General features: G+C 34.8%; 1 protein-coding gene and 1 long non-coding RNA gene across 7 annotated transcripts in view; both read left to right on the forward strand.

The window, feature by feature from the left end:
- Nucleotides 1-21,607, forward strand: part of PPIP5K2 (diphosphoinositol pentakisphosphate kinase 2) — a 105,827-nt gene extending 84,220 nt beyond the window's left edge. For 2 of the 6 annotated variants that reach the window (XM_010831976.1, XM_010831975.1), the window contains 9 exons: nucleotides 651-767; nucleotides 3,598-3,765; nucleotides 6,034-6,207; nucleotides 7,505-7,577; nucleotides 9,158-9,277; nucleotides 10,148-10,210; nucleotides 13,661-13,801; nucleotides 16,780-16,905; nucleotides 19,891-21,607. In XM_010831976.1, the coding sequence (XP_010830278.1) occupies nucleotides 651-767; nucleotides 3,598-3,765; nucleotides 6,034-6,207; nucleotides 7,505-7,577; nucleotides 9,158-9,277; nucleotides 10,148-10,210; nucleotides 13,661-13,801; nucleotides 16,780-16,905; nucleotides 19,891-20,003 (1,095 nt within the window). In that variant the 3' untranslated portion in view covers nucleotides 20,004-21,607. The remainder of the gene's footprint in view (nucleotides 1-650; nucleotides 768-3,597; nucleotides 3,766-6,033; nucleotides 6,208-7,504; nucleotides 7,578-9,157; nucleotides 9,278-10,147; nucleotides 10,211-13,660; nucleotides 13,802-16,779; nucleotides 16,906-19,890) is intronic. The other 4 variants (XM_010831978.1, XM_010831979.1, XM_010831980.1 and 1 more) reach the window with 4 other exon arrangements.
- Nucleotides 21,608-23,116: 1,509 nt separating this feature from the next.
- LOC104982558 overlaps nucleotides 23,117-25,023 on the forward strand; it is an 8,607-nt gene continuing 6,700 nt past the window's right edge. The window contains exons 1-2 of the long non-coding RNA XR_824530.1: nucleotides 23,117-24,482; nucleotides 24,565-24,637. This is a non-coding gene — a long non-coding RNA (uncharacterized LOC104982558). The remainder of the gene's footprint in view (nucleotides 24,483-24,564; nucleotides 24,638-25,023) is intronic.

The raw sequence follows: 25,023 nt of genomic DNA on the forward strand, positions 1-25,023 counted from the left end.
GTCTGGTATTCCCATCTCTTTCAGAATTTTCCACAGTTTGTTGTGATCCACACAATCAAAGGCTTTAGCGTAGTCAATGAATCAGGATTAGCTGTTTTTTTTAATTCCCTATGATCCAGTGTATGTTGGCAATTTGATCTCTTTGGCCTTTTTTAAATCCTGCTTGTACATCTGCAAGTTCTCAGTTCACATACTGCTGAAGCCTAGCTTGAAGGATTTTGAGCATTATCTTGCTCACATGTGAAATGAGTGCAGTTGTGTGGTAGTTTGAGCATTCTTTGGCATTGTCTTTCTTTGGGATTGGAATGAAAACTGACCTTTTCCAGTTGTGTGTGGGCACTGCTGAGTTTTCCAAATTTGCTGGCATAATGAGTGCAACACTTTAACAGCATCATCCTTTAGGATTTGAGATAGCTCAGATGGAATTCCATCACCTCCACTAGCTTTGTTCATAGTGATGCTTCCTAAGGCCCTCTTGACTTCACGCTCTGGGATGTCTGACTCTAGGTGAAAGACCACACCATCGTGGTTATCTGGGACATTAAGAGCTTTTTTGTACAATTCTTCTGTTTATTCTTGCATGTGTTACCAGAGGTAAATCAATAATTTAAAGTTTCTCATTTTGAAGATGTTCTATAATATTTTTTTAGGATCTTTCCTCTGAAGAACGCTTTCATGTTGAGTTACATTTTAGTCCAGGAGCCAAAGGATGTGAAGAAGACAAAAACTTACCCTCTGGCTATGGATATAGACCAGCTTCAAGGGAGGTAACAAAGATGAAATTGTCACTCCATAGTTACTACAGTCCTAAATTTAAATGTGACTTCTTTAAGAATTTTCTGTTACATACTGTAATTCTTATCTCAGCTACTAAATAGCATGGTTTAAACTTCTTGAGGTATGGTTTGGATGGATACACATTTTTAAGCATATGAGAATTTTATATTTTATCCTTTTTCTAGATTTTTTTGGGGGGATTTTTAAGATCATTATTTAGATGGATAACTGTAGTTTCTGTTTTTGGCTGTTGTTTTACTTGAGGACAGTCCATGCTTTACTAAACACTTGGAGTTAATTACCGCATTTTAATTCTTATAACCTTACAAAGTTAAATATGTATTCGGCTTTAAACTTTTTTTTACTAAGCTATGATACATATTGGTAACCATTCCTAAATCATAAGCGTATAGTTTAATGGTACATCACAAAATAAACACAGTTGTAAAACAACTAGCCAGGTCATAGAATAATATCATTTGAGAAGAAATAATTGTGTCCTTCAATATCATAACCTCCCTGCTTTCTCCCCAGAGATAACTACTATCTTGACTTCTGGCACATAGATTAATTTTGTCTACTTTTGGACTTTATATAAAGTGAACTCACAAAATATGTGCTTTTTTAAGGATGGGAAGTAGATTTGGCTTCTTTCATTATGTGTTTGAAATTCATCTGTTCTTCATTTCTGTTGCCATGTGGTTATTACATTAAGTAAATATGGTGCAGTTTGTTAATCCATTTCACTGTGATGATCATTTGGTTTGTTTGCAGTTCAGGGTTTGAAGATGGATGCTTTTATGAACATTCTTTTTCAGGTCTTTTTCTGAGCATATGTATGCATTTCTTTTGGATATAAAATTGCTGGGTTATAGGGTATGCATATGTTCAGTTTTTAAAAATACAGTCAAATAACTTTCCAAAGCTACTGCCATGTCTTTATCAGCACTTGGTATGATTAGTGTTTTTAATGAGTTGTTTGGGGGATTGTGGCTTAAATTTACATTATCCTTACAACCAGTAAGGACTAGTACTTTTTCTTATATTCATTGGCCACTTGAGTATGTTTTTTGTGAAGTGCTACTGGCTAGGACCAGTAGAGTGCTGAGTAGAAGTATTGATAGCAAGCATTCTTGTTCGTTCTCAGACTAAAGCAGAAAGTATTTGGGAATTTTTACTGAAATTAGATGACCTCTGCAGGTCATGTTGAGAGACATAACACTTCTTCTAGTTTTCTCTGGACATAACACTTCTTCAGAATTGAATCTTCTAGTCCTAGGACTTGGTATATATATATCTCTGAATTTAGTTGGCTATTCTTTATATCTTTTTGATAAAATTAAGATTGTTTTAATATCTTTTATTTGTCAGGTTAACTCCTAAATTCTTTTTTAATGTTGTCATAAATGACTCATTTAAATTTTATTTTGTTTGCTATTTTCAATTGAATTTTAACTCAATTTTTGTATAAAGATTTTATAACTGGCAACCTTCCTGTATGCTGTTTATTCATTCTGATAATTTATCCAGTCATTTTAATTTTCTATGTATATGATCATATCTCTGAATGATGACAGATGTCCAGTAAAATGTTGAGTAGATTTCGTGATAATAGGCATTCTTCTCTTTCAGTGATTTATTATTAACTGTGATGATTTTTTCTAGTTTTTTAGATATCCCTTACCTGGGTTGAAGTTTATTTTTTATACCCCTTAGTTTAATGAAGGTTTTTACATACTTTGGCTTCTTTTAGCCAGCGTTTATTTGTGAGGTTCACTGATGTAATTGGTTTTAGTTTGCCCATTCTTACTGCTTTAAAATATATGTTTCACTGTATGACCATGCCCCAATTTATCCATTCTATTTAGATGAATATTTAATATAATCTTTTTAAACTTACCTGTTTTCTGTACTATACTGTGAGACTCTTATATTTTGGGGACAGTATCTTATTCATCTGAGTCTTGACACATGGTAGTACTCAGTAAATATTGAGTGTGTCATCAAATGGTTATTATTTTGATTGTGCAGTCATCACATTTGTTAGAAATATTTGGAATAGAATTTGAATTTTCTATAACCAGATATTGTTTCAGTTTGTGCTTGAGTTGATGACATTACTGGTAACAAAACTGACCTCTGTTTTTTTTTTTAACTGTCATTTATTTATGAATATGGCTTATTTATTTGGGCATTGGATGAAATTTTATTAAGCATTTTGTTTTATATGGCTTTTTATTTATTTATTTATTTTTTTTACTCTGCAAGTTTCTTTCATGTCCCAAATTTGACAGCATTTTTCTTAATGTATTCTGGGGTTTATATCTTGCTTAGAAAGACCACCATCCCAAAATTATAATGATTTTCCTACATTTTAACTTAGTACTTGTGCAGTTTTTTTAACTACGTCTGTTTTATCCATTTGAAATTTATTTTATGTATAGAGTGACATAGGTATTTACCTTCCTCCAGTGTGACTGTTCTATACTGTCAGTCTCCAAATCAGTGTACTTTATCTTTTACCCTTGGTTCAAATTGTTTTTTTATTGTTTTTTAATTGTTATTTTATTATTTCATTTATCCAGAGAGTATATGTATTTCTTGAAGTTAGGAACTCTGTCATCTGTCTTACAATACCCAGAATAATTCTAGATTTTCATAAGAATTCATATATCAATCCATTTGAATAAATAAACGTGTGTGTGTGTGTGTGTGTATATATACTTCAAGTGACCATACCAATTGGTGGTTTAATTTGTTCATCTAAAAAGAGTGATTTGTTTTATCTGAATTTTTTTATGTTATATTCTTTCTGCATAGAATGAAGGCAGGAGAGCTTTTAAAATTGATAGTGATGATGAACCACATACTTCCAAAAAAGATGAGGTTGATCGAGCTGTGATATTGTTTAAGCCTATGGTATCAGAGCCAATTCATATACACAGAAAGTCTCCACTTCCAAGATCTAGGAAGATGGCTACAAATGAAGTAAGTATATTTGTCAGAGCATGTTTTTTTAATGAAGTAAACTAACTATATTTTAATAAAACAGAAAAGAAAATACAGCTTTAATTATTAAGCTTGGGAACCTACCAGATTTTTAACTGTCAACTTTATCAATTTTTCAAATAAATTTTTTAAAATTAGAGGCAGAAAATACAAAGATCACTTTTTTAGAATTTGGAGTTTTATAGATTTCATAACAAAGTTCAATATAAGTAGTAAAATAAGGCCTTTTTACAAACTGATCCATATTTTTCCTTGTCTCTTTAGGTTAGTCTAGTAAAGAACTTTTTAAAAAAATCTGATTTAATGAATCAGGAATAATTTTTGGTTAAAAGTAGTGAGGAATTTCCAGAGACACTTCAGCAGCAGCTGATTCCAGTAACACTGTAGGTTAAGATATGACATTCTAAATCGTAACCTGATTGTAAAAGTCAGAATAGGAATTTGAAAATTGGATGCTGTAGTTGAAAACTTTACCTTTGTATTTAGATCTATAATTAAATAACTTGGGCTAATTCATATGCTCAATAACAAAATAACATTTAAATAGCTACTAAAATAACATTTAAAAGGAAAGTTGAGCAGTTGGAATGAAGTTTGTTAAGTAAATCTTTAATATCTATATACATTTTTATTCTTTAAATACCTTCATTTTGGGTGATTTATATTTTCTATAGGATGATTCAGCACTGATCTGAAATCAGTGCTTATGTTTTCTAAATTCTCAAGCAAAAGTATAAAGATAGGAGGCACCATCAACTTTTAAGCTAAAATATTTTTTGATGATCAAACACACCAAATCTTAAGTTAGGTATACTATCTAACAGTTGGTAAGTAAGAACATATACACCAAAAAAAAGAATTATGCTCATTTCTCTCGCCCCAAATTATACAAGTATATGTTCTTTTGATTCTCCCAGTTCAACAATTATGCATAGGAAAAGCATCTAAATAAAATACATTGTTTTATAATGGAAAGTGTATACTAGTTAGGGTTTCCCGTGAATGGGATATTTTAAGTTAATTATAAAAGGGGATGATTAACAATTGTAGAATTTGAGGTTATTTGTTCTATTATAGCTTAATTTAAGAATGAGAAACCTGGGGTTAATTTTAGAAAATTGGGAAATGGCATTTATTAATATAACCTAAAATATCATTTGTGTGAGGGCAGTGATTTTGATGATTTTGAACAAAGCAATCTGTAATTTATCAGGTTGTTTATAATTTCACCATTAAACCTTTTTCTACACTCCGAAAAAATTCTGTAACATTGATACAGTAAATGTATTCTTTGACTACATTTTCCAACAGAACTATATTTGTGAAATCGTCAACAAAATCATTGCCCTTTGTTAACTCTTAAAACACAGAACACGTTGCTAAACTTTTTTCTCATAAATATTTAAATAGTTGCTTTCAAGAGATTATTTCTATGCCATGCTAAACTTTTACTTCCATAAGGGAAATTATTCAAGTAAAACCTTGAAGACTTTTTCCAGTGTCCATCATCTCCATGGATATCAGAAGTTTGTACTTCCCAAAGACACACAGAGAAAAAGACTATTCTCTTCATTTTGTGCAAGTAGATTTTACTGTGTCCTCACTGTCTGAAATCTGAACATGCAAACATATAATATGAGAATGTTTGCTGCATGTTTTGTCTACTGAACTCTACAAATAATCTTTGGAAGGCGTAAATAAATAGATAGCATATAAGTGTAGACGAGTGCGATTTGAATCCTCCATCTCATGATCTCTAATTTTTTTGTCTGGCAAACAAATTTTCCTTTATACATTATATACACTGAAATCTCTTTAACCCTTTGAAGGATTCTTTAGTGCTTTGGGTTGAAAAGTTTACCCAGTATAGCATAAAACCTCTTAAATATCTAAAATTAAGCAGAATACATTCAAATTTTTAACATTGCCAAGATAAAAAATTGTTAAAATCTTTCCAGTTCTAAGAGAGAAGGGACAACTATTAAGCAGTATAAATATTTTGCATTTTAAGATAAGAAAGTAATTCTCATAATTGTTATTACTCACAATTAGATTTATAAGTGAGTCCTATCAATTTCTCAAATACTAAAATATTTGGCTCCCAAATTACTGTTTAATAGTTTTTTTAAAAAATTGATAAGCACAAACAAACTGTATTTTTTTTTCTTTCTGATCATTTGGCTCTGTTGTATCTAACTTTGCATGCTCTGCTTTTTTTTTTTTTTTTGCCCCTTTTCTCACTTCTAGGAAGAGAGCCCCCTGAGTGTGTCTAGCCCAGAGGGTACTGGTACCTGGCTGCATTACACCAGTGGTGTGGGCACTGGGCGTCGAAGACGCAGATCAGGGGAACAAATCACTTCTTCCCCTGTCTCCCCCAAATCATTGGCTTTCACATCCAGTATTTTTGGCTCATGGCAACAGGTTTTTAAACTTTACTTCATTAAACATTTTTCCTCCCCGCATTCAGAGCAACAAACAGCTGTCTTGGAGGACATCTAATCCCTTATATTTTACATCAGAGTAAATCCTTCCGTTTTTTAATTTTGAATTCATTTTAAAACACTTGTGATGTCTGACAATATTTTGAGGGAAAGAAACCACTTAAATTGCTTATGTTTAGCATTTTTACTGGAGGGGGTTAAATATCCAGGATTTTAAAATTAGTCAATAAAATTTACATTCCTGGAACTTTAGCTTGTTAATAAAATTTTTTTAAAAGGAAAGAAAATTTTTTTAATTTAATTGTCCTTTAAAATATTCAGAAATAAAGTTATATAATTTTATAGTAAGGAAATTTAATAACGTTTTCCTCCATAATTAAAAAATAGATTCCATTTGGAATTTGCTGAGAACCTAAAAATTTTTTTTTAAATATCCAGATTTATGTGGCCCTGTGTTAATTAGCAGGATACATCGAATACTGGTGATTCTCTCCCTCACTTTGTATTATCTGAAAGTATTATCTTAATTATGTACAATATGGTTTTTTTTTTTAGCTGTATAATATCTTAATGCTTTCTTTAAGATAAAAGGGGACAATGTATATGTGCCCATCAACAATATGCCCCAACAAAAGGAGTCAAAATAAATGACTTCAGAAGGACTTTTTGTGGTGACGTTTGGAAACTTAAAATACTGTGGGTTTTGGGGGTTTTTCACAATGGAAGGTCTGCTGTTACACATGACTTTTCCAAGAACTTCAGCAATTTCCTTTTGGAAATACAATGCATTGATTATAGGAAAAGGGATTATGGTATCCATTAAGGCTGTGAATATTCAAAGGTTACTCTGATAAAGCCTGTGCATGGATCAGTAATTGTATGGTGATCTCAACAGTCTCTGTCTGTCTTTTCTTTTGTTTGTGATTGTTTTTTCCCCCTTCAAATACAGGAGCTGTTTAAGAGTGGGCATTTGGCTTCTTTTAAGAGAGAGTGAAATTATATCAGTCTATAATAATTGTTTCTTTTCATCTGTCTTGTTTCATACGTGATATTTATTCTGAATGCCTGCTTCGCACCACTTCATTGCAAGGACCTCATATGAAATGGACTCCCTTCACAAGGGGATCTTGCATGATCTTTCATATCTTGTGTATTTCTACTAATATTTATCATACAGCTTATTAACCTTTGTCTGTCTGAAACAGGCTGCAAATGAAATATGGACTTTTTAGTTTATTTTACTGTTTTACTTCATTTATTTTGCTTTCCTTGTGCAGGTTGTATCTGAAAATGCTAACTACTTGCGAACACCAAGAACTCTTGTAGAACAGAAGCAGAACCCTACTGTAGGTATGTGGTCTGAAGGAAATTGTATTCCAAACCTTAAACTCAATATTTTGCACACATGTAAAACTCTTCAGAGGTGAAAGCATGACCAAATGCTATGCTTTAGTTTTTATTTAACATGCACTAATTCAGAAATGTTGAGTTGTAAAGCTGGAAATACACAGTAAAGTTTTGATGAAATGAACAAGAAATGACATTAATTTTGTTTTATAATGCTTTTGAATGCCCATAACATAAACTGCTCAGTTTAATTGCCAGTGCTCATTTTTAATCTTGTATTCTATAAGTTAAAATCCCAGCATGTTTTAATTTAGGACGGAAACTTCATTTTTCCCAGTTGATAAAGTTGAAAATAGGCTACTGCATACAAAAAGAACTACTTTTCTGGTTAAAAAATTTTTCAAGTGGAGAATATTTCACTTAAAATTAATTTACCTAGTTATTTACCTGTCTAGGTATACTAGTGATCTTTTTGGTCATCTCTTAAGGAAAGCCAAAGCAAAACTAATGTTTAGTGGCAGTGTTGATTTTTTTATTGACCTATAGAACATAATTGGTTCTTAGCTAACACTCAAGCAAAGCAATGTTGAAGAAAACCTTTCTAAATTTATTTTGGTTTTAAAATCATTATTGACTTTAAAACTACATCGGATAATGACATTTTCTGTAAATAATTGTCTAAATCAGTTTAATAACAACAAATTTCATGTTTTAACTATGTATGTACTATTATTTCTATTCTAAGTATATGAATGGTCCCTTGATACCTACATACTTGAAAAAATCTTTCTTTAATTATACATATGTTACAGCGATACCTTTTGATATCCCCACAGTATTTTGCCAGATACACACACACACACACACACACACACATTACTCCTTTCTTTACATATTGTAATGTATATGATAAAAATTTACTTAATCCTTACCTAATGGTAAAAGCTTTCCTTGGTTGTAAAGACTTTTACTACAAGTTAAGCATCAAATTGGGCTTCTTATTAATTAAGATCTTAAGTTATTTAAGTATTAGAAATTTAGAGTGATTTAGGCCGAATGACCACATTGTGAAAGGAAATGTTTCACCTGGTCTTCTTGCAAATAAGTAAACTTTGATTTGCTTTATTTCATAACAGATATTGATAACTCACATTCAGGGGCATCAGGAAAGCTTCTTCATTCACAGATATACATTCAAAAATATTGATTTAATATGATTTAATTTGTGCTAGGAGAGGTTTTTTAATGTTGCCTGCTCATACAAATTGATTGACAAAATTCCTTATCATCCTAAATTAATTTTTATGATAGTGTTTTTTAATACTTTTAATATGTATATGTCTAATTATTGTGTGGGTATATTATTTTCCTCAAAGAACATTTTCTCCAGTGTAAATGCCTCCATCTGTACATATGATAAATGGTGGTGGTGACTGTATTAAGTTGACATAATAAGTGAATTGTGAGCCTGTTGAGGGCACTGCCAGATATGTGTGGTAAGAGCCATGTTGCATGCTGCATGAATTCCCAATGTGAACAGAAGAACACCCGTTGCTGTATGTATTTTCTCTAACTCCCATCAGGGTCTCACTGTGCGAGCCTGTTTAGCACCTCGGTGCTCGGGGGTTCTTCAAGCGCACCTAACCTACAGGATTATGCTCGTACTCATCGTAAAAAGCTGACCTCTTCTGGCTGCATAGATGGTATGTGCACACATGCACACACAGAATCATACCTGCACCCATGCACACACCCATGAGCATATACTTCTCAAAGGCAAGCCTAAGGCCACTGACGGATGCACATGGAATCCCATCACCCTTTGCCTAAGTGACTATCAGTGTGCTCTGTTATCCACTACTTAGGTCCATGTTTCATCAAGCAGTTAATTATAGTTAGACTTACCGTACTTGTTCAATGAGTATTTCATTGAAATATGAAATTTAGAACTATATCATGTATATTCTTTTAAATAGTTAATAAGCCATTTTATAAAGAATAAATTTATTTCATCTTTTAAGCATTTTTTTTATTCTTAACCCTTATTTTACTTCTAAATAAATAAAGTGAATGGGATGTTTATAAGAAAACATATTGGCATTATTTTTGTAAGAATAAACATAAGATGAGAATATTTTAGGATCCCTAGGTGAAGGAAATCTTCTCACTGTTGTTAATGCACCTTGCGTTTTTTCAGAAAGTCTCTTGAGGCTCATCAAAGCGTGCCCCTTTTGTTAATAGGAGTACTTAATAGCCCTTTTGAAATTAGCTTTTCTAAAACTTTTTCTCATGTATCCACAAGTTTATTTTAGTTAGTAAAACATGGATTTACCAGAATTGCCAGCTCATCCTGCTTTTCTTTCTTTTGTATATTTTATTGAACACTTTGCCTCTATCATCAAGCCATTTTACTTCTTTTAACCAGTATTTGGCTTATTTCCCTCTCTCATTGTCCCTTCTGCATGTCACCTAATTCTAACCTCCTTATATATTTGTTTTTCCTCCTCTTTTTTTAAGTGTCCTTCTTTTGGTAGCTGTTACGAATTTCAGGTACCTGTTTTTCTCTTTCTCAGACGCCACACGCGGTTCTGCTGTTAAAAGGTTTTCTATCTCATTTGCTCGACACCCAACCAATGGTACGTTTTGCTTTTATTTTAAAAGATAATCCCCTGCTTCATCCTTTTTTATTTTTCTTTGATTCTAACATGTGGGATATACAGTATCATACATTGCTCAATCCTTAATTTCAATTGGCATACAATTCTAACTTATTGTTCACCCCAAATATTGATACTGTCTAACTCCCTTTTTCAGCTGTAATTTATGCAATAATTTAGCACTACTCATCAAACTTTTAAATGACCACAATGATGAGTTTTAATACTTAATTAGCATCTAAAATTTCCTTCTGATTTCTCAAGTGATCAATCTACATAATTTTAAAAATGTAACAATAAATAGTATTTATTTTCTTTTTAATTCTTAATAATTTAATGATCTTCTGAATTTCTCTTCTGATCACATGATTGTTTCATTGAGCTATTTATCTAAAATACAGGATCATACCTGTCAAATAGCCAAATGAGATGTGTCCTTGAAAAGTTCTTGGGAACCAGGGGATGCAGGTTTCACTGTGTAACATTATTGATCCCTGATTGTCTAAACAAACCCCAGCTTTGTCTGGAGCACGCTGAAAACATTTTTCAGCATTCACTTAGTCCTCCTATGGCAGTGTGGTTTGCCTCTGTCAAGCAAACAGTTTTGGGAAAGGTACCTTGCTTTTTGTTAGAATTTCGAGGGCTACTCACAGGAAGATTAGGCTAAAAATCTAGACAACCAGTTCAATTAAATTCAGTATTTGAGCCTGAAGAGGAAAATTGTGTGGCCATTACTTACACACTGAATTTTGCACTATTACAGCTTTCTTACATAGAGTTTTTTTCTTGTGGGACAAGGGAATATTTACTAATCATTTAAAAATAACTCAGAATCAAAGAATTTCAAAGAAAGCCTACATTTTTTCACTTTTATTATGAGTGAAGTTGTTTTTAATCCCTGCAACTTTTTTTTTTCTTTTTAATTGTAAGTAAGTCTTTCAAAAATTCAAGTCAGGTTTTTCAAAAACTTTTATGAAGCTCAAGGATTGAACACAAGCTTGTTGTCATTTCCCTCTTTCTGAATCTTTTTAAGAGGACACCTAAGTAACGGCTCTAATACTTCTTGAAGGTGGAGTATCAAGATCCAATTCTCAACAAGTGAAAATTTAGCCTTAAAGCTAAATGTTCTTTTCCTCCATTGTATCTGTTTATATGCATCTTTTTGAAGAAAAAGATCCTTATTTGATACAGCTACAGCTTCTAAAGAACCAACATATGTAAGAACTTCTTAGAAGAAAACTGAAGTCACAAGAAAAACCAAAAATCACAAAATTCTGAAGAAGAGACATTGAAGGTTTAAGACTGACTGTAGTTTTTGTGCAGAGTGCTTATGTGTTATTGTGCCAGTATTGCAAGTTTTATATAGGAGAAATATTTGCTTATTGAAGCTTTAAAAAAAAAAAGCCTTTGTTAAGTTTAACAGAAAATAATTTTATATTCTTTTAATTTAGGCTTTTTTTTTTTTTAAATATGGATTTTCCCACACATTGTGACTTGATGCTTATAAAATGCATCCCTTTCAACTCTAGAAATATTTCTCTTGGGTTTTCAATTTTTTTTTTTTTTTTGCTGTGTTGTCTTACCTGTCCTATGAATTGTCATTTGACTCTTTCTTTTACTTTTTATTTTCCTTAACTTTCGTGTTTTTTCCATCTTAACACATATCATGGACTTAACCCCTCGCCTTCATCTTTAGTCCAAGGAACATGGTGAGACAAGTATCTTCTGACAGTGCTTTACCTTATTTTCTGGGCCTCTGTGCAGAACACCGACACCTCTATAGGTGCTGGTCCGTTGCCTCTGTGGAGTTTCTAGGCTCCAGTGGTATGTTTCTATAGTTTCTAAACATGACAGCAAGGTGGCTTTTTAAATTGCTGCGCTAACCCTTTCATTGTGCATTAAAGAAAAAGTTCACTATAGATAGATGGAAAAAGATATAGTCCAAAGGGACTCGATTATATTGTCATTTGCCTGTTACAAAATTTAACAAGCAAATGCAGGAAAATAGTTCTACAAAAAACTAATAAACATTCTGAGGAAAGGATTTTTTAAAAAGGCACAGTGTTTAATGCAAGGAAAGGGTTTGCGCCTTTTTGCATGAATCTTGTAATTTAAAAAAAAAAAAGTAGTACTTGTGCAAGCCTAATTTCTTTAGTGCTTAACTTAGGTGCTTTAGCTGCTATTATGGTATTATAGTTTTGTTTTAAGTATATGTAATGTTCTGTCATGCTTTGGTTTACCCCTGGAAATCAAACATAGCAGTTTTGTAAATCCTTTGGTTGTTTTCATTGAAAAATTAGATTCTCTTTTAACTAGAGTTTCCCTATTCCAACTAAGAATTAGACAATTCTTAGGTCAGTATTTTCTCCCAAAATTAAGTATAAGTCAGTGTTAAAATGAGCACATGTCTATTGACGCAGAAAGTTTTCCAATCAACTTAAGTTTAATTAATTTTTAAGTTAAAAATATTAGACTTTATATAGAAACTAAATATTAAAAGTATTTCTTTTTGGAGGAGAATTAGTTTAAATTCTTGACAAATTAGATGCAGAAAGACTTGGTATTTTAATTGTATCTAAAAATAATTTTAAAAGCCATTCAGTTGGATAAAATGTAAATACGCAATATTTATTAAAAAGTAAATAACCTATGTCCTATTTGTTAAAGAAGCTGTATATTTAAGTGCTTTCCTTTCATGGATGGTATTGATACATACCTGCATGGTTTGTTTCATGAAATTTTTGTATGTGTGCCATTGTTGAATGCAGAAATATTTGTATTTTGTATGGCTTTTTACTTGGCCTGACTTCACTCAGCTAGCAGTTTCCAACAATAGAATTAATTGTGTTAATTCAATCAAGGTAGGTGAAATATGTTTTGAAATTTTAATTTCAGCGTAAATGAATGGATGTTGTTTTGGGGTCACACTAGAGGTATTGTTGGCCTTGGTATGACTAGAAAAGTATTTAAAATCACTCTTCATAAGCAATTACTTAATTGTTTTTTACCAAGAAGTTACCTTTAGCATTCCAGCATCAGGGACACATTATGGCATCAGCTTATTCATCTATCAAATAGACCTGATTTTAAAAAGTAAAAACCGTGAAAACACTGTATTTTTTGTTGTTTGTTTTTTATTATTACCCCAGGTTTTTAAAGTATTACTCTTAGATTTTCCAAATACAGAATGAAATCGTGTGCATGCTGTACCTTGTGATTATATTTAAAATGAAGTCTTTGTTACATCTTGTTCCGGCCCCATACCGCATAGCATCTGGTGTCATGACTTCAGAGATCTTGTGTGTTTGCATGTGGCAGATTGAAAAGACCTAAACTGTCCAGTCCTAAGCAATGATCTTCTTTTTTAATTAATGAATTTTAAGATATCCAACTATTGGTTTTGGTTTTGTTTTTGTTTTTTCCCCTCAGGTTTTGAATTGTATTCGATGGTGCCATCTATTTGTCCTCTAGAAACTCTTCATAATGCCCTGTCCTTAAAGCAGGTGGATGAATTTCTTGCTTCCATTGCTTCTCCATCAAGTGAAGTTCCACGGAAGACCCCTGAAACTTGTAGGAAAATTATTATTATTATTTGATTTTTAGACAGTAGATTTTATCTGAATATGAAATAATTATGAAAATATAAATTCAAGTAGTGATAGTAAGTAGAATTTTAGGGGAGAAAGGGGTATACAAGAACATTGTTTGAAATTCTTTGGTATAATGTGCAGTGTACCACTTGTCTTGACTCTTTCCCCAAATTTTTTCTCTTACCAAAAGGAGGAAGAAATCTAAGACCCAGAAGTAGAAATCAGCAATATATAATACAAAATCATAGTCTTATTTTCTACTGTCATTGTATATAATAAGCTTTTTTTAAAAGACGGGATATTAGTCTGCATTAATGCCCACGTGTTCATCCATTCAATACTTTTGACTCAGAGCTCTTAACTCAGAGCAAATTAGGGCAACAGTTTTTCAAATTGTGTTCTGTAGGAAATATTCTGAAGAGGTTAATTCCTTTGTGTAAAGTAAAGGGATTTGTGGCTAAGCCAGTTTTGGAAACTTTATTATAAGGAAAACTCCATACCCACATTTTCCAAAACTTATTTGTTGAGAAAACATTTTGGTAACACATTTAAATATTGTATAAAATTATTCTCAGGGACTTCAGTTTGGGAAATGTTCAAGGCTTCCTTTTTAAGTATAAGAAGTCAGCTGGCTGTTGTCATTTTCAACACTGTAGGATACTTTGACACACTGGAATTCCAGTTTAGGAAGCATTCGTTTTGGGAGAGAATGCTCTGCTCAGAGTTAAGAGTCTTACTAGTCTTAGTCATATGTCTGAAAAAGTGGGCTACTGTCCATGGGGTCTCAAAGAGTCAGAAATGACTGAGAGACTAAGCACATACCAAGTAGTATTTCGTAAGAATACTGTAAATGTGTTTTTCCAAAGAATAAAATTGGAGGTCTTGGGATGAAAGCCACCGTCATGTGTTGCTGTGACTCTCTTCCCTTTCCTGGGCCACCACATCGTGTGATTCTACAGAGGTCTGTTCAGTATATTCTGTCCACATAGTGCCCCCTGCATTTTTGCTTTTCTCTTTCACGTCTGGTGGCAGAGGTCAGCTTTCAACTGCAGAGGTATCTTGGTGTGAATGTTTTAAAATATTTCACTTTAGAAGTGGTTTGGAGAAGTCGGTTTCCATTTTAAAATGTGCATATGAATTTGTCTGATGCTGAGAATTGATAATAATCCATATGAAATAATCTGCAAGATGTACAGTCAAAGTGAGGAAACTGAAGGACATTTTTCCTTTTCCTTTCTCTGTTAGCTAATAGAAAGGCCAGTACTGTTCCTCGGTATACAAGAGAGAATCTGAATAAATAAATTCTCATTTTTTTCTTCTACCTGACTTTATACTCCGTGCTTCCTTGGGGCAGGGATTTATAATCTTAAAATAGGGATTAAAGAAAGACTATAATTAGTAAATAAGTGTTTGCTGCTGTTGCTGCTAAGTCGCTTCAGTCGCGTCCGACTCTGTGCGACCCCATAGACGGCAGCCCACCAGGCTCCCCCGTCCCTGGGATTCTCCAGGCAAGAACACCGGAGTGGGTTGCCATTTCCTTCTCCAATGCAAGAAAGTGAAAAGTGAAAGTGAAGTCGCTCAGTCGTGCCCGACTCTGAGCGACCCCATGGACTGCAGCCTACCAGGCTCCTCCGTCCATGGGATTTTCCAGGCAAGAGTACTGGAGTGGGGTGCCATTTAGGGTAAGCATTAAAACTGTTTTGAATTTAGAAGATCTTCAATCAGTGACTTAAAGCTAAAACTAAATGAGAAAATAAATACAGTTAATGCAGTTCATCAAACTGGATAAACCTTAGATTTTATTTAGTTCATTGGTGTTCAGACTATATTCCCAAGAGCTTTAGGAAGTTTCATGAGGAAGAGAAAGAAGCTGAATTATTAGGCCTTCCTTTGATCAACTTTATGTAAGATTTCATTTTAGAGAAGTTTACTGTATTAATGGAGAGACTTAAAGACACCATTCAGGAAATCAACCAGTTGGTGGTCAAGCAAGACTAAAACCCAGGTCTCCTAAAGTGTGTGGCTTTGTTCATTCTCTTTGAATATTAAAGAAAATAGGGTGCCAGTTAGGGCTTCGCAGGTGGCGCAGTGGTAAAGAATCTGCCTGCCAATGCAGGAGATGCAAGAGACGCAGGTTCAATATCATCAGGAAGATCTCCTGGAGTGGGAAATAGCAACCCACTCCAGTATTCCTCCTGCCTTACACCAAGGCACTGACCCTCAATTTCAAAATACTAATTGGTTAAGTTAGAGGTTGGAAGTTATAATAGAAGATGTAAGCAGAAAAAAGCTAAGTAATGATGTGCTGCTTTATGAGATATTTTAAGCAACTTTTTTTAATCAGTTCAGTTCAGTCACTCAGTCGTGTCCGACTCTCTGCGACCCCATAGACTGCAGCACGCCAGGCCTCCCTGTTCATCGCCAAATCCCGGAGTTCACTCAAACTCCTGTCCATTGTCACTTGTATATTATTTCACTAGCGACTACTTTGATATTCTGCCAGTGTGAACTTTATATTCATTCCGCGTAGTTATCAACCACTGCAGGCACATTTGCCACGTCTGTTCCACACACTGATTTTTCAGAGACACACTCTTTACTGTGATCAGGCCCTCTTCTAAAAATTGACAAATCTGCCTTTTGTTACCTCCGCCATCATTTGTTTGGGCCCCCAAAAGCTCATGCCAGTAGCACCCCCTACTGCAGCCTGTCCTATTCCAGAGGTCTTCATACTTGAGAAATGTACCTACTTGTACTTTTCACACTTTTCAATCTCCCCACCTTAATTAGAAAGAAGAAAGAGTCTTTAACATTTTCTTGCATGAAAATAAATCTCATCTGGGTACTATATTAATAGGAAGACAGTCTGACTCAATTATTCATAATCTGATTAGTTTAAATTTGATAGACTTGCCTCAGAAAATTATTGAATTACTTTGTTTGATTTTTCTTTTTCAGCCTCTTTAACTTCACGTTCCAGTCCAATAATGAGAAGAAAAGTATCTTTAAATACATATACACCTGCAAAGATCCTCCCAACACCACCAGCTAGCATCAAGAGTACTAAAGCAAGCAGCAAACCAGGTTAGGCGTGTGTGTGAGTTTGTGGATTCCGTATAGCAGTTAGAGGAGTAGTAATAGCTTGCTTTGTAGGTGTAAAAAATCTGTTTCTAAGTAGGATGATTACAGTCTAGGAAATCTGTTACTGTAGCCTATTGATATGTTTGAGGTATTTTTTCTTTTGTTAATTATCCCCCCTCCCCTAACGTATGTTAAAATATATTTGATACTCACAGTTTTCTAAACTGATTTATGGACTGTCTTCTCTTGTTTTTCTGTTCAGCCAGGATTCTACCTGAATCTTTTTACTATTTCTTATATTTCTTATTTGTTCAGTTCAGTTCAGTCAGTCAGTCGTGTCTGACTCTTTGCGACCCCATGATTCACAGCACGCCAGGCCTCCCTGTCCATCACCATCTCCCGGAGTTCACTCAGACTCACATCCATCAAGTCGGTGATGCCATCCAGCCATCTCATCCTCTGTCATCCCCTTTTCCTCCTGCCCCCAGTGCCTCCCAACATCAGAGTTTTCCAGTGAGTCAACTCTTTGCATCAGGTGGCCAAAGTACTGGAGTTTCAGCTTTAGCATCATTCCTTCCAAAGAAATCCCAGGGCTGATCTCCTTTAGAATGGACTGGTTGGATCTCCTTGCAGTCCAAGGGACTCTCAAGAGTCTTCTCCAACACCACAGTTCAAAAGCATCAATTCTTCGGCACTCAGCTTTCTTCACTCCAACTCTCACATCCACACATGACCACTGGAAAAACCATAGCCTTGACTAGATGGACCTTTGTTGGCAAAGTAATGTCTCTGCTTTTGAATATGCTATCTAGGTTGGTCATAACTTTCCTTCTAAGGAGTAAGCGTCTTTTAATTTCATGGCTGCAGTCACCATCTGTAGTGATTTTGGAGCCCCCAGAAATAAAGTCTGACACTATTTCCCCATCTATTTCCCATGAAGTGATGGGACCAGATGCCATGATCTTCGTTTTCTGAATGTTGAGCTTTAAGCCAACTTTTTCACTCTCCTCTTTCACTTTCATCAAGAGACTTTTTAGCTCCTCTTCACTTTATGCCATAAGGGTGGTGTCATCTGCATATCTGAGGTTAGTGATATTTCTCCCGGCAATCTTGATTCTTACTTGTTACTATATCTGAAAATAATCTTTATTTTACCTTCATTCTTGAAAGGTAGTTTTGCTGGACAGAGAATCTCTAAAGTTTTTTCTTTCAGCATTTTAAGGATGTTGTCCTACTTTTTTCTCATTCCCCTTGTTTCTGATGAGAAGTCCTTGTTAATTTGAAGACTAGTTCTTATGTATGCAGTGGGATTTCTTTTCTCTGCCAACTTTCAGTGTTTTTGCTCTGTCTTTGGGTCTCAGAAGTTTGACTGTGGCATGCTTTGGACTTTTTTTTTTGGTAATAAAATCCTGGTTGATAGTCACTTTTACTTGTCATCTGCATTCTGCTATTAAACCATCCAGTGAATTTTTATTTCAGGTATTTATTCTTTAGTTTTAGGCATTTGTTTTGATTCTTTATAGTCTTTTCCTTCAGAGATTTCCTGTATTTTTATTCATTATACGAATATTTTCCTTTGTTCTTGAGTGTAGTTAAAATAGTTGCTTTAAAATTCCTGTCTATTAGTCAGGTGTGTTCTCAGGATTGATCTCTTATGAACTTACCCATTCCCAAGAAGGAAGTCTTTTTTCATGTTTTTCATATATTGAATAATTTTGGATTGTATTCTAGATCAACTCTGGACTCTGTTGTTCCTCTTATGTTCCTACAAAGAGTGTTGGGTTGTTTGGGGTTTTTTTTTAAAGCAAAGTATTAACCTTGGCTGAACCTAGATTGTGATACTATGTCCCCCTGACATAACTGACAGCTCACATTTCATTTTACTGGCTTTAGCCTGAACTGGACTTATTTGGAGCTTATTCTGCTGAACTCGTACATTGGATCAGTGTTTACACAAAGAATTGGAATTTCCTACCTGGCTTTCCAGCCACAACTGTTGCCTCAGTACTTGTCTTCTGGTGCTTCGTACTGGAAAGACTGAGTTTTATGTTGCAGTTTTAGGCATTCTACATGGTGCACACTGGACCCTGTCCTTAAGCCAAAGCTTTTTTTTTTTCTTTTAAAGGACAGGGAAACTAATTCCATGTTGTTGCCTTCTTCCAAGTATTGATTCTTTTCTAGTATATCACTGCCTTTGTTCCCTCTTCAGTGTCTTCAGATAATTTTTTTTTTCATGTTTTATTCTGAGCTTATACTTGTTATCTGCAGGAAGATTCATCTGCAGGAGCTTACCCATCTATACAGAAGTGTAACTTGGCTTAGAATAATTTTTTGATAACTCACTGGGGCTTAAGGTTGGTTTGGATATAAAAGGATGATTCCTGAGTCAAGAATGTTTCTAGTTTTCTAATCTTTCAGCTTTTTAGACAGTGGTAAGATAGGTAATACCAAAGAAAATAGATGTTGGTAGGGAAATTGATGAGTTCAGTTTTAAACATGTTAAGTTTATATTTCCTATCCAGTATCTCTATAGAGGTTTCTAGTAGGATATACAGATCTTGAGGTAAGGGAGAAGACCTGGGCCAGAAGTATAAATTTGAAGGCTGTGAGCATAGTCGTAGGACACAACGGAAGCGACTTAGCAGCAGCAGGAGCATAGTCATTGTGGCTTCCAAGGTGGCGCTGGTGGTAAAGGACCCACCTGCCAGTGCAGGAGACGTCAGAGATGCGAGTTCAATCCCTGGGTCAGGAAGATCCCCTGGAGGAGGGCATGGCAATCCACTGCAGTGTTCTTGCCTAGAGAATCCCACAGACAGAGGAGCCTGGTGGTCTGCAGTCCAGGGAGTCACAAAGAAATTAGTTTCCCATGAAGAATGTAGGGAAAAAGAAGTTTTGTGTTATTTGATCTTTTGTTGATTGTTTTTTATTATTTGAAATTGGATTGCTTGTGAAAATCTAAGCCGTAATTTTTCTTTTTTTTTTGTATAGCTCCCAGCGGACCTTCTAATACAGCTGTTCCTAATACCTCATCGCGGAAAAAGGGCGTGACTAGCAAAACAGAAATGCACGAACACAAAAAAAATACTTCGAAAAAAAAATAAAATCTTCTAAGCAGAAGTTGGAACTCCTTGTAAAAATCACATGTTCAGTAGAAAAAAAAAGGCATGTAATAAACCTTGACTGAAAAATATCAAAGCAAGTAATTTGTGTCTCCTTGTACAGCTCTGTGTTCATTTAAAGATAGATTAAATCAAGAGAATTCTTTGTATATATTCAGGTAAAGAATTTTTGTCATGATCTGGAAATGTTTGAAAACAATGTTTATTAGCATTTTATGAGTAGCAAAACTTACAGTGATAAAGGTCGGTTGTTAATGTGATATTTGCCATGTGCCCGCAGTAAAGAAAAGGAACGTGAAAGCCTACCCGTCTCACACAGAGGTGATGGTTACTGAAGAGTCTGGGAGGTGGTGTCTGTACATTTTCATTTTCACGGGGTTGCATCTTGGCTGTAAAGTCCTGTAGCTTGAAATCTGATGTCTGTACTGGAGACTTCTTAAAAAGCATATTTCCAAAGAGATTTCACTGACCACAGTTTAGAGTAGAAACTTCTTCCCCCAATTGTTATAATTACATATATGCTGCAATATTTAATAACTGGAGTATTGGCATATGGGTTATTTTTTCAATCTGTGCTTTGAATTTTTTATTGTTTTATTTAAAATATGTGCATCTGGGATAACTATACCTTTATGCACATAAATTTGTACATTAATTTGTAGAAAATATTTTCTTTATATATTTCTTCACCATAAGGTGCTTTTGTTCATAAGGAAAATTTTTGTTTCATATATTGGCAAGAAAGACATCTTTAGAGTTTCTGTTTAAGAGATATAGTTGACAAGTTTATAATTGTTAGTTATTTTCAGAATTCTTTTTAGATCTGAAAAACTGAGTTCCAAAATGAACCTCATCAGTGTAAGGAGAATATCTGAATTCTGCTGTCAGTAGATATTATTTGTGGCACCTATTTTTACCATTTCCATTCTTATCTTTAGAATATCAGTTGATCTCACTAAGATAATTTAAAGATTGATCATTTGAAATAAATGCTTATTTCAAATTATTCGATTTTGGAGGGACATTAAGATTATTGTATTGTGATTTCATCTATGATCTGAAAACTATTTATTATCCTTGGTGCTTATTTTCCCCTGATGCACAAATAATTATAAACCAGTTCAAATGACTTAAACTATAAACCAAACAGTACATCTTGATAAGAATTCATCCATTGCTAGTCAGGTAACTTAAGTTGCTAAAGCTTTAGTTTGAGACTTAGGTTTAGAAAAATTATTGAATTCTTGTATGAATGCATCTATTAAAATTCTTCGTAGAAACTCTCCTAACCTTAAATCATCATATATGAACTGACTTTTAGAAATTAAGCATTTATTACAGGTTCATTTTAAAAGGTACCAGATGCAAAAGTCACAAATACGTACAATTATATAAGTTAGTATGTCAGTACTTGACATGAATGTAAATGTATTATGGAGACATGTTTTGTAAACAGTTGAATGTACCCAAGCTTTCTGTATGTGAAAATGTGGTTAATGTGTTCATTGTCGGAGTAAAGAAACTGCTTTTATTTTTTCAGTGGAATTGAATTAAAATATTTTATTTCTGGAATCAGAGGATGACTTAAATGGCAAATTATTTTTTTACTCGTTTCTTTGTCCCTTTACTTTTAGCTTTCAGAGTAGAAAGAATGAAGGAAACTATTTTAGTATTCAACAATGCTCATCTTAGATATTAGATAAAATTTCGTCGTATTAGCCATAGCTGTTGCAATATCTTCCCTAGAAATTAACTAGGAAGTTCAGTACAAGTCACGTTTTCCCATGGTTACACAAGAACTAGGATTTCACTGAAGTCACCGAACTTGGTAATACTGCTGTATAAACAGGACAGTTTTATTTACAAGGATCTTAGATTCATTTTCCAAAACAAACAAAAAGTCTTCTACATCAGAGCAAGAAATTATAGTTAATCACCATTCAGTGGCAGTTTGACTGAAGCATCTGTTTCTCACTGTTTCTTTCCCTGTAAAGTGTGCTTTTTGTTTGTTTTAAATACTAGAAGATATTTCTTCTCACATCCTAATCCTCCAACCAGCAAAGAGATGGGAAGGCGCAGCCTGAGGTACTGTCTCTTTATCCTGGCATGTTAGTCTCCATAGTGTGTTGTTCAATCTTTTCACCCTTAAAAACCATATGTGTGAACTCAGACCCAATTTTTGCCCTTGAAGTCCAGAGCCAGCAAGTCCTGCTGCCATGGTTCTAATGAGTTCTTGCGGTCCACTCTTAACAACCAGCAGATGTTCTGGGGGTGTTCTCGAAGTCCATTCTTCAGTTTTCTTATTTATTCTTATTTTTCTTATTCATTATTTTTCTTATTCATTTTTCTTATTTAGAAGTAGAAGGGAAAAAACATAGTTCTACTTTATTTTTAATCTTGAATATTCTTTCAGTTCAGTTCAGTTGCTCAGTCGTGTCCGACTCTGTGAGCACGCCAGGCCTCCCTGTCCATCACCAACTCCCAGAGTTCACTCAAACTCACGTCCATTGAGTCAGTGATGCCATCCAGCCATCTCATCCTCTGTCGTCCCCTTGTCCTCCTGCCCCCAATCCCTCCCAGCATCAGGGTCTTTTCCAATGAGTCAACTCTTTGCATGAGGTGCCCAAAGTACTGGAGTTTCAGCTTTAGCATCATTCTTAACCACCAGCAAATGTTCTAGGCGTATTGTACAGGTTATGGGGAAGAAGTGTGCTAAATACTTTACATCCTGTTTTCTTTGAGTAGCAAATGGAGGCAGCAGGAGAGCATAAGTGGACAGAGAACGTGTGACATTATACTTTTTATACATATACCTAGAGCATGAGGGCAGTAGATGGCATTATGAGAGAAAAGTGAAGTCTTTGTATACATATACCTAGAGCATGAGGGTGAAGAAGGCAATGGCACCCCACTCCAGTACTCTTGCCTGGAAAATCCCATGGATGGAGGAGCCTGGTGGGCTGCAGTCCATGGGGTCGCTGAGTAAGACATGACTGAGCAACTTCACTTTCACTTTTCACTTTCATGCATTGGAGAAGGAAATGGCAACCCCCTCCAGTGTTCTTGCCTGGAGAATCCCAGGGACGGGGGAGCCTGTTGGACTGCCGTCTGTGGGGTTGCACAGAGTCGGACACGACTGAAGTGACTTAGCAGTTTAGCAGAGCATGAGGGCAGTAGATGGCATTATGAGAGAAAAATGAAGTAATAGTTCTTCAAGAACTGTCTTGTTTAGACAAAGAAAGTCTTTGTTTTTTTTAATTCAGGTCACCCAGATTTTTCTCCAGGTTCTGCTGACTGATCTACCTTATACTTCCACTATTTAATTCCACACCAGTTTGAACAAAGAATTCACTTTTTTGTCTTGTGTAATGCACTTGTGTACAAAGTCCTCAGTCTTCTGCGCTTACCGCAGTTTGCCTTGCATAGAGCATTTGTGACTTTTTGTCAGTTTACCCTTGCCTTACTGTCTGGAGAGTGAAGGCTGCTGTCATCCTTGGTCAGGTTGGGGTGACTTCTGTGCGGGCCCAGCAATGCCCTCTCTGGCCCCTCTCTATTTCTTTGTACCTGCTCTTACCACAAACAGCAGCGTTCTTGCCCATGGGAACAATTTTCACGCTCCTGGAGTCCCTTGTGATATGAGTCTCAGAATAAACTGCTGTCCCTTTGTATGGAGTCCTGGGTATCAAACTATTGCCACGTCAAGTTTTCTTTATATAGGTCAGTTTTTGTGGAAGGTCTAGACACTTCAGAGAATGGAGGGCTATATAAAATGTATATATTTTATACTATATATGAATTATATCAGGATTAAAGATACTTAAATTTTCTATAGCCTTTTTGGTCCATATGCTTAGTCATGATTTGAGAGAGAGGTAAGTTAAACATTCTGCTTACAGGTTATTGTCAAGTTCTCCTTTTATTTTCTTTGGTTTTTTACTTTTTTCCTGTACCATATGTGGCTATGTTTTCTGTACAATATGTTGCTTATGAACTCAGAATTGTCATATTTCCATTGTGAGTTTTACCTTGACCTTTATATTTTTATATTATTTTTTTCCTCACTGGATGCTTTTGAAATTCCAGATATTACGAATATGACCTATTTTATTTTGGCTTGCACTTGCCTGATACACGTTTATTTATCATTTTATTTTTGATATTGTGTTGATTGATTTAGGGATTTTATTTTAATATACAGTACTATGTAGTAGATTTTGCTTTGTGATTCTATTTTAGTATCTTATTTCATATATTAGAATAGTCTAGTTGTATTCATTTATATGTAGTATATCTTTGCTCTTAAGTTATGCTTTCTGGTATTATTGCTTAGTTTATCTTTTTGTAGAGGGATACTTTTCATTGCAAGTAAGAAAAACTTCAAATGAAATTAATTTAAAGTTCTAAGGAAATTTGTTTTAAAGAAGGTACAAAGTTGGTGAGCTCCAGCCACAGTTCTATCAGGTATGTCATCAAGGACCCAGGCTCCCTCCTGGTCTCCTCCGAGTAAACTTTATCCCAGAGCTGTTTTCCTTCGTGTTCACAGGATGGCTGCGTGTTGCCGTGTTCATGTCCAGCACAACAGAAACTGAGGAAGACTCTCCTTCAGCCATGGAACTGTAAGTCTTCTACTTGAGTGTGATTGAGCTGACTTCTTTGGTCATCTGTCCACTTTCTGGATGAATAACATTCACCAGGAGAATTCTCTGACCCTAGAGCGGAGAAGGCAATGGCACCCCACTCCAGTACTCTTGCCTGGAAAATCCTATGGACGGAGGAGCCTGGTAGGCTGCAGTCCATGGGGTCGCAAAGAGTCAGACGTGACTAAGCGACTTCACTTTCACTTTTCACTTTCATGCATTGGAGAAGGCAATGGCAACCCACTCCAGTGTTCTTGCCTGGAGAATCCCAGGGATGGGGGAGCCTAGTGGGGTGCTGTCTGTGGGGTTGCACAGAGTTGGACACGACTGAAGCGACTTAGCAGCAGCAGCAGCAGAGCTGGTGG

Source organism: Bison bison, unplaced genomic scaffold (assembly GCF_000754665.1).
Source record: "Bison bison bison isolate TAMUID 2011002044 unplaced genomic scaffold, Bison_UMD1.0 scf7180017864533, whole genome shotgun sequence".
Taxonomy (NCBI): domain Eukaryota; kingdom Metazoa; phylum Chordata; class Mammalia; order Artiodactyla; family Bovidae; genus Bison; species Bison bison.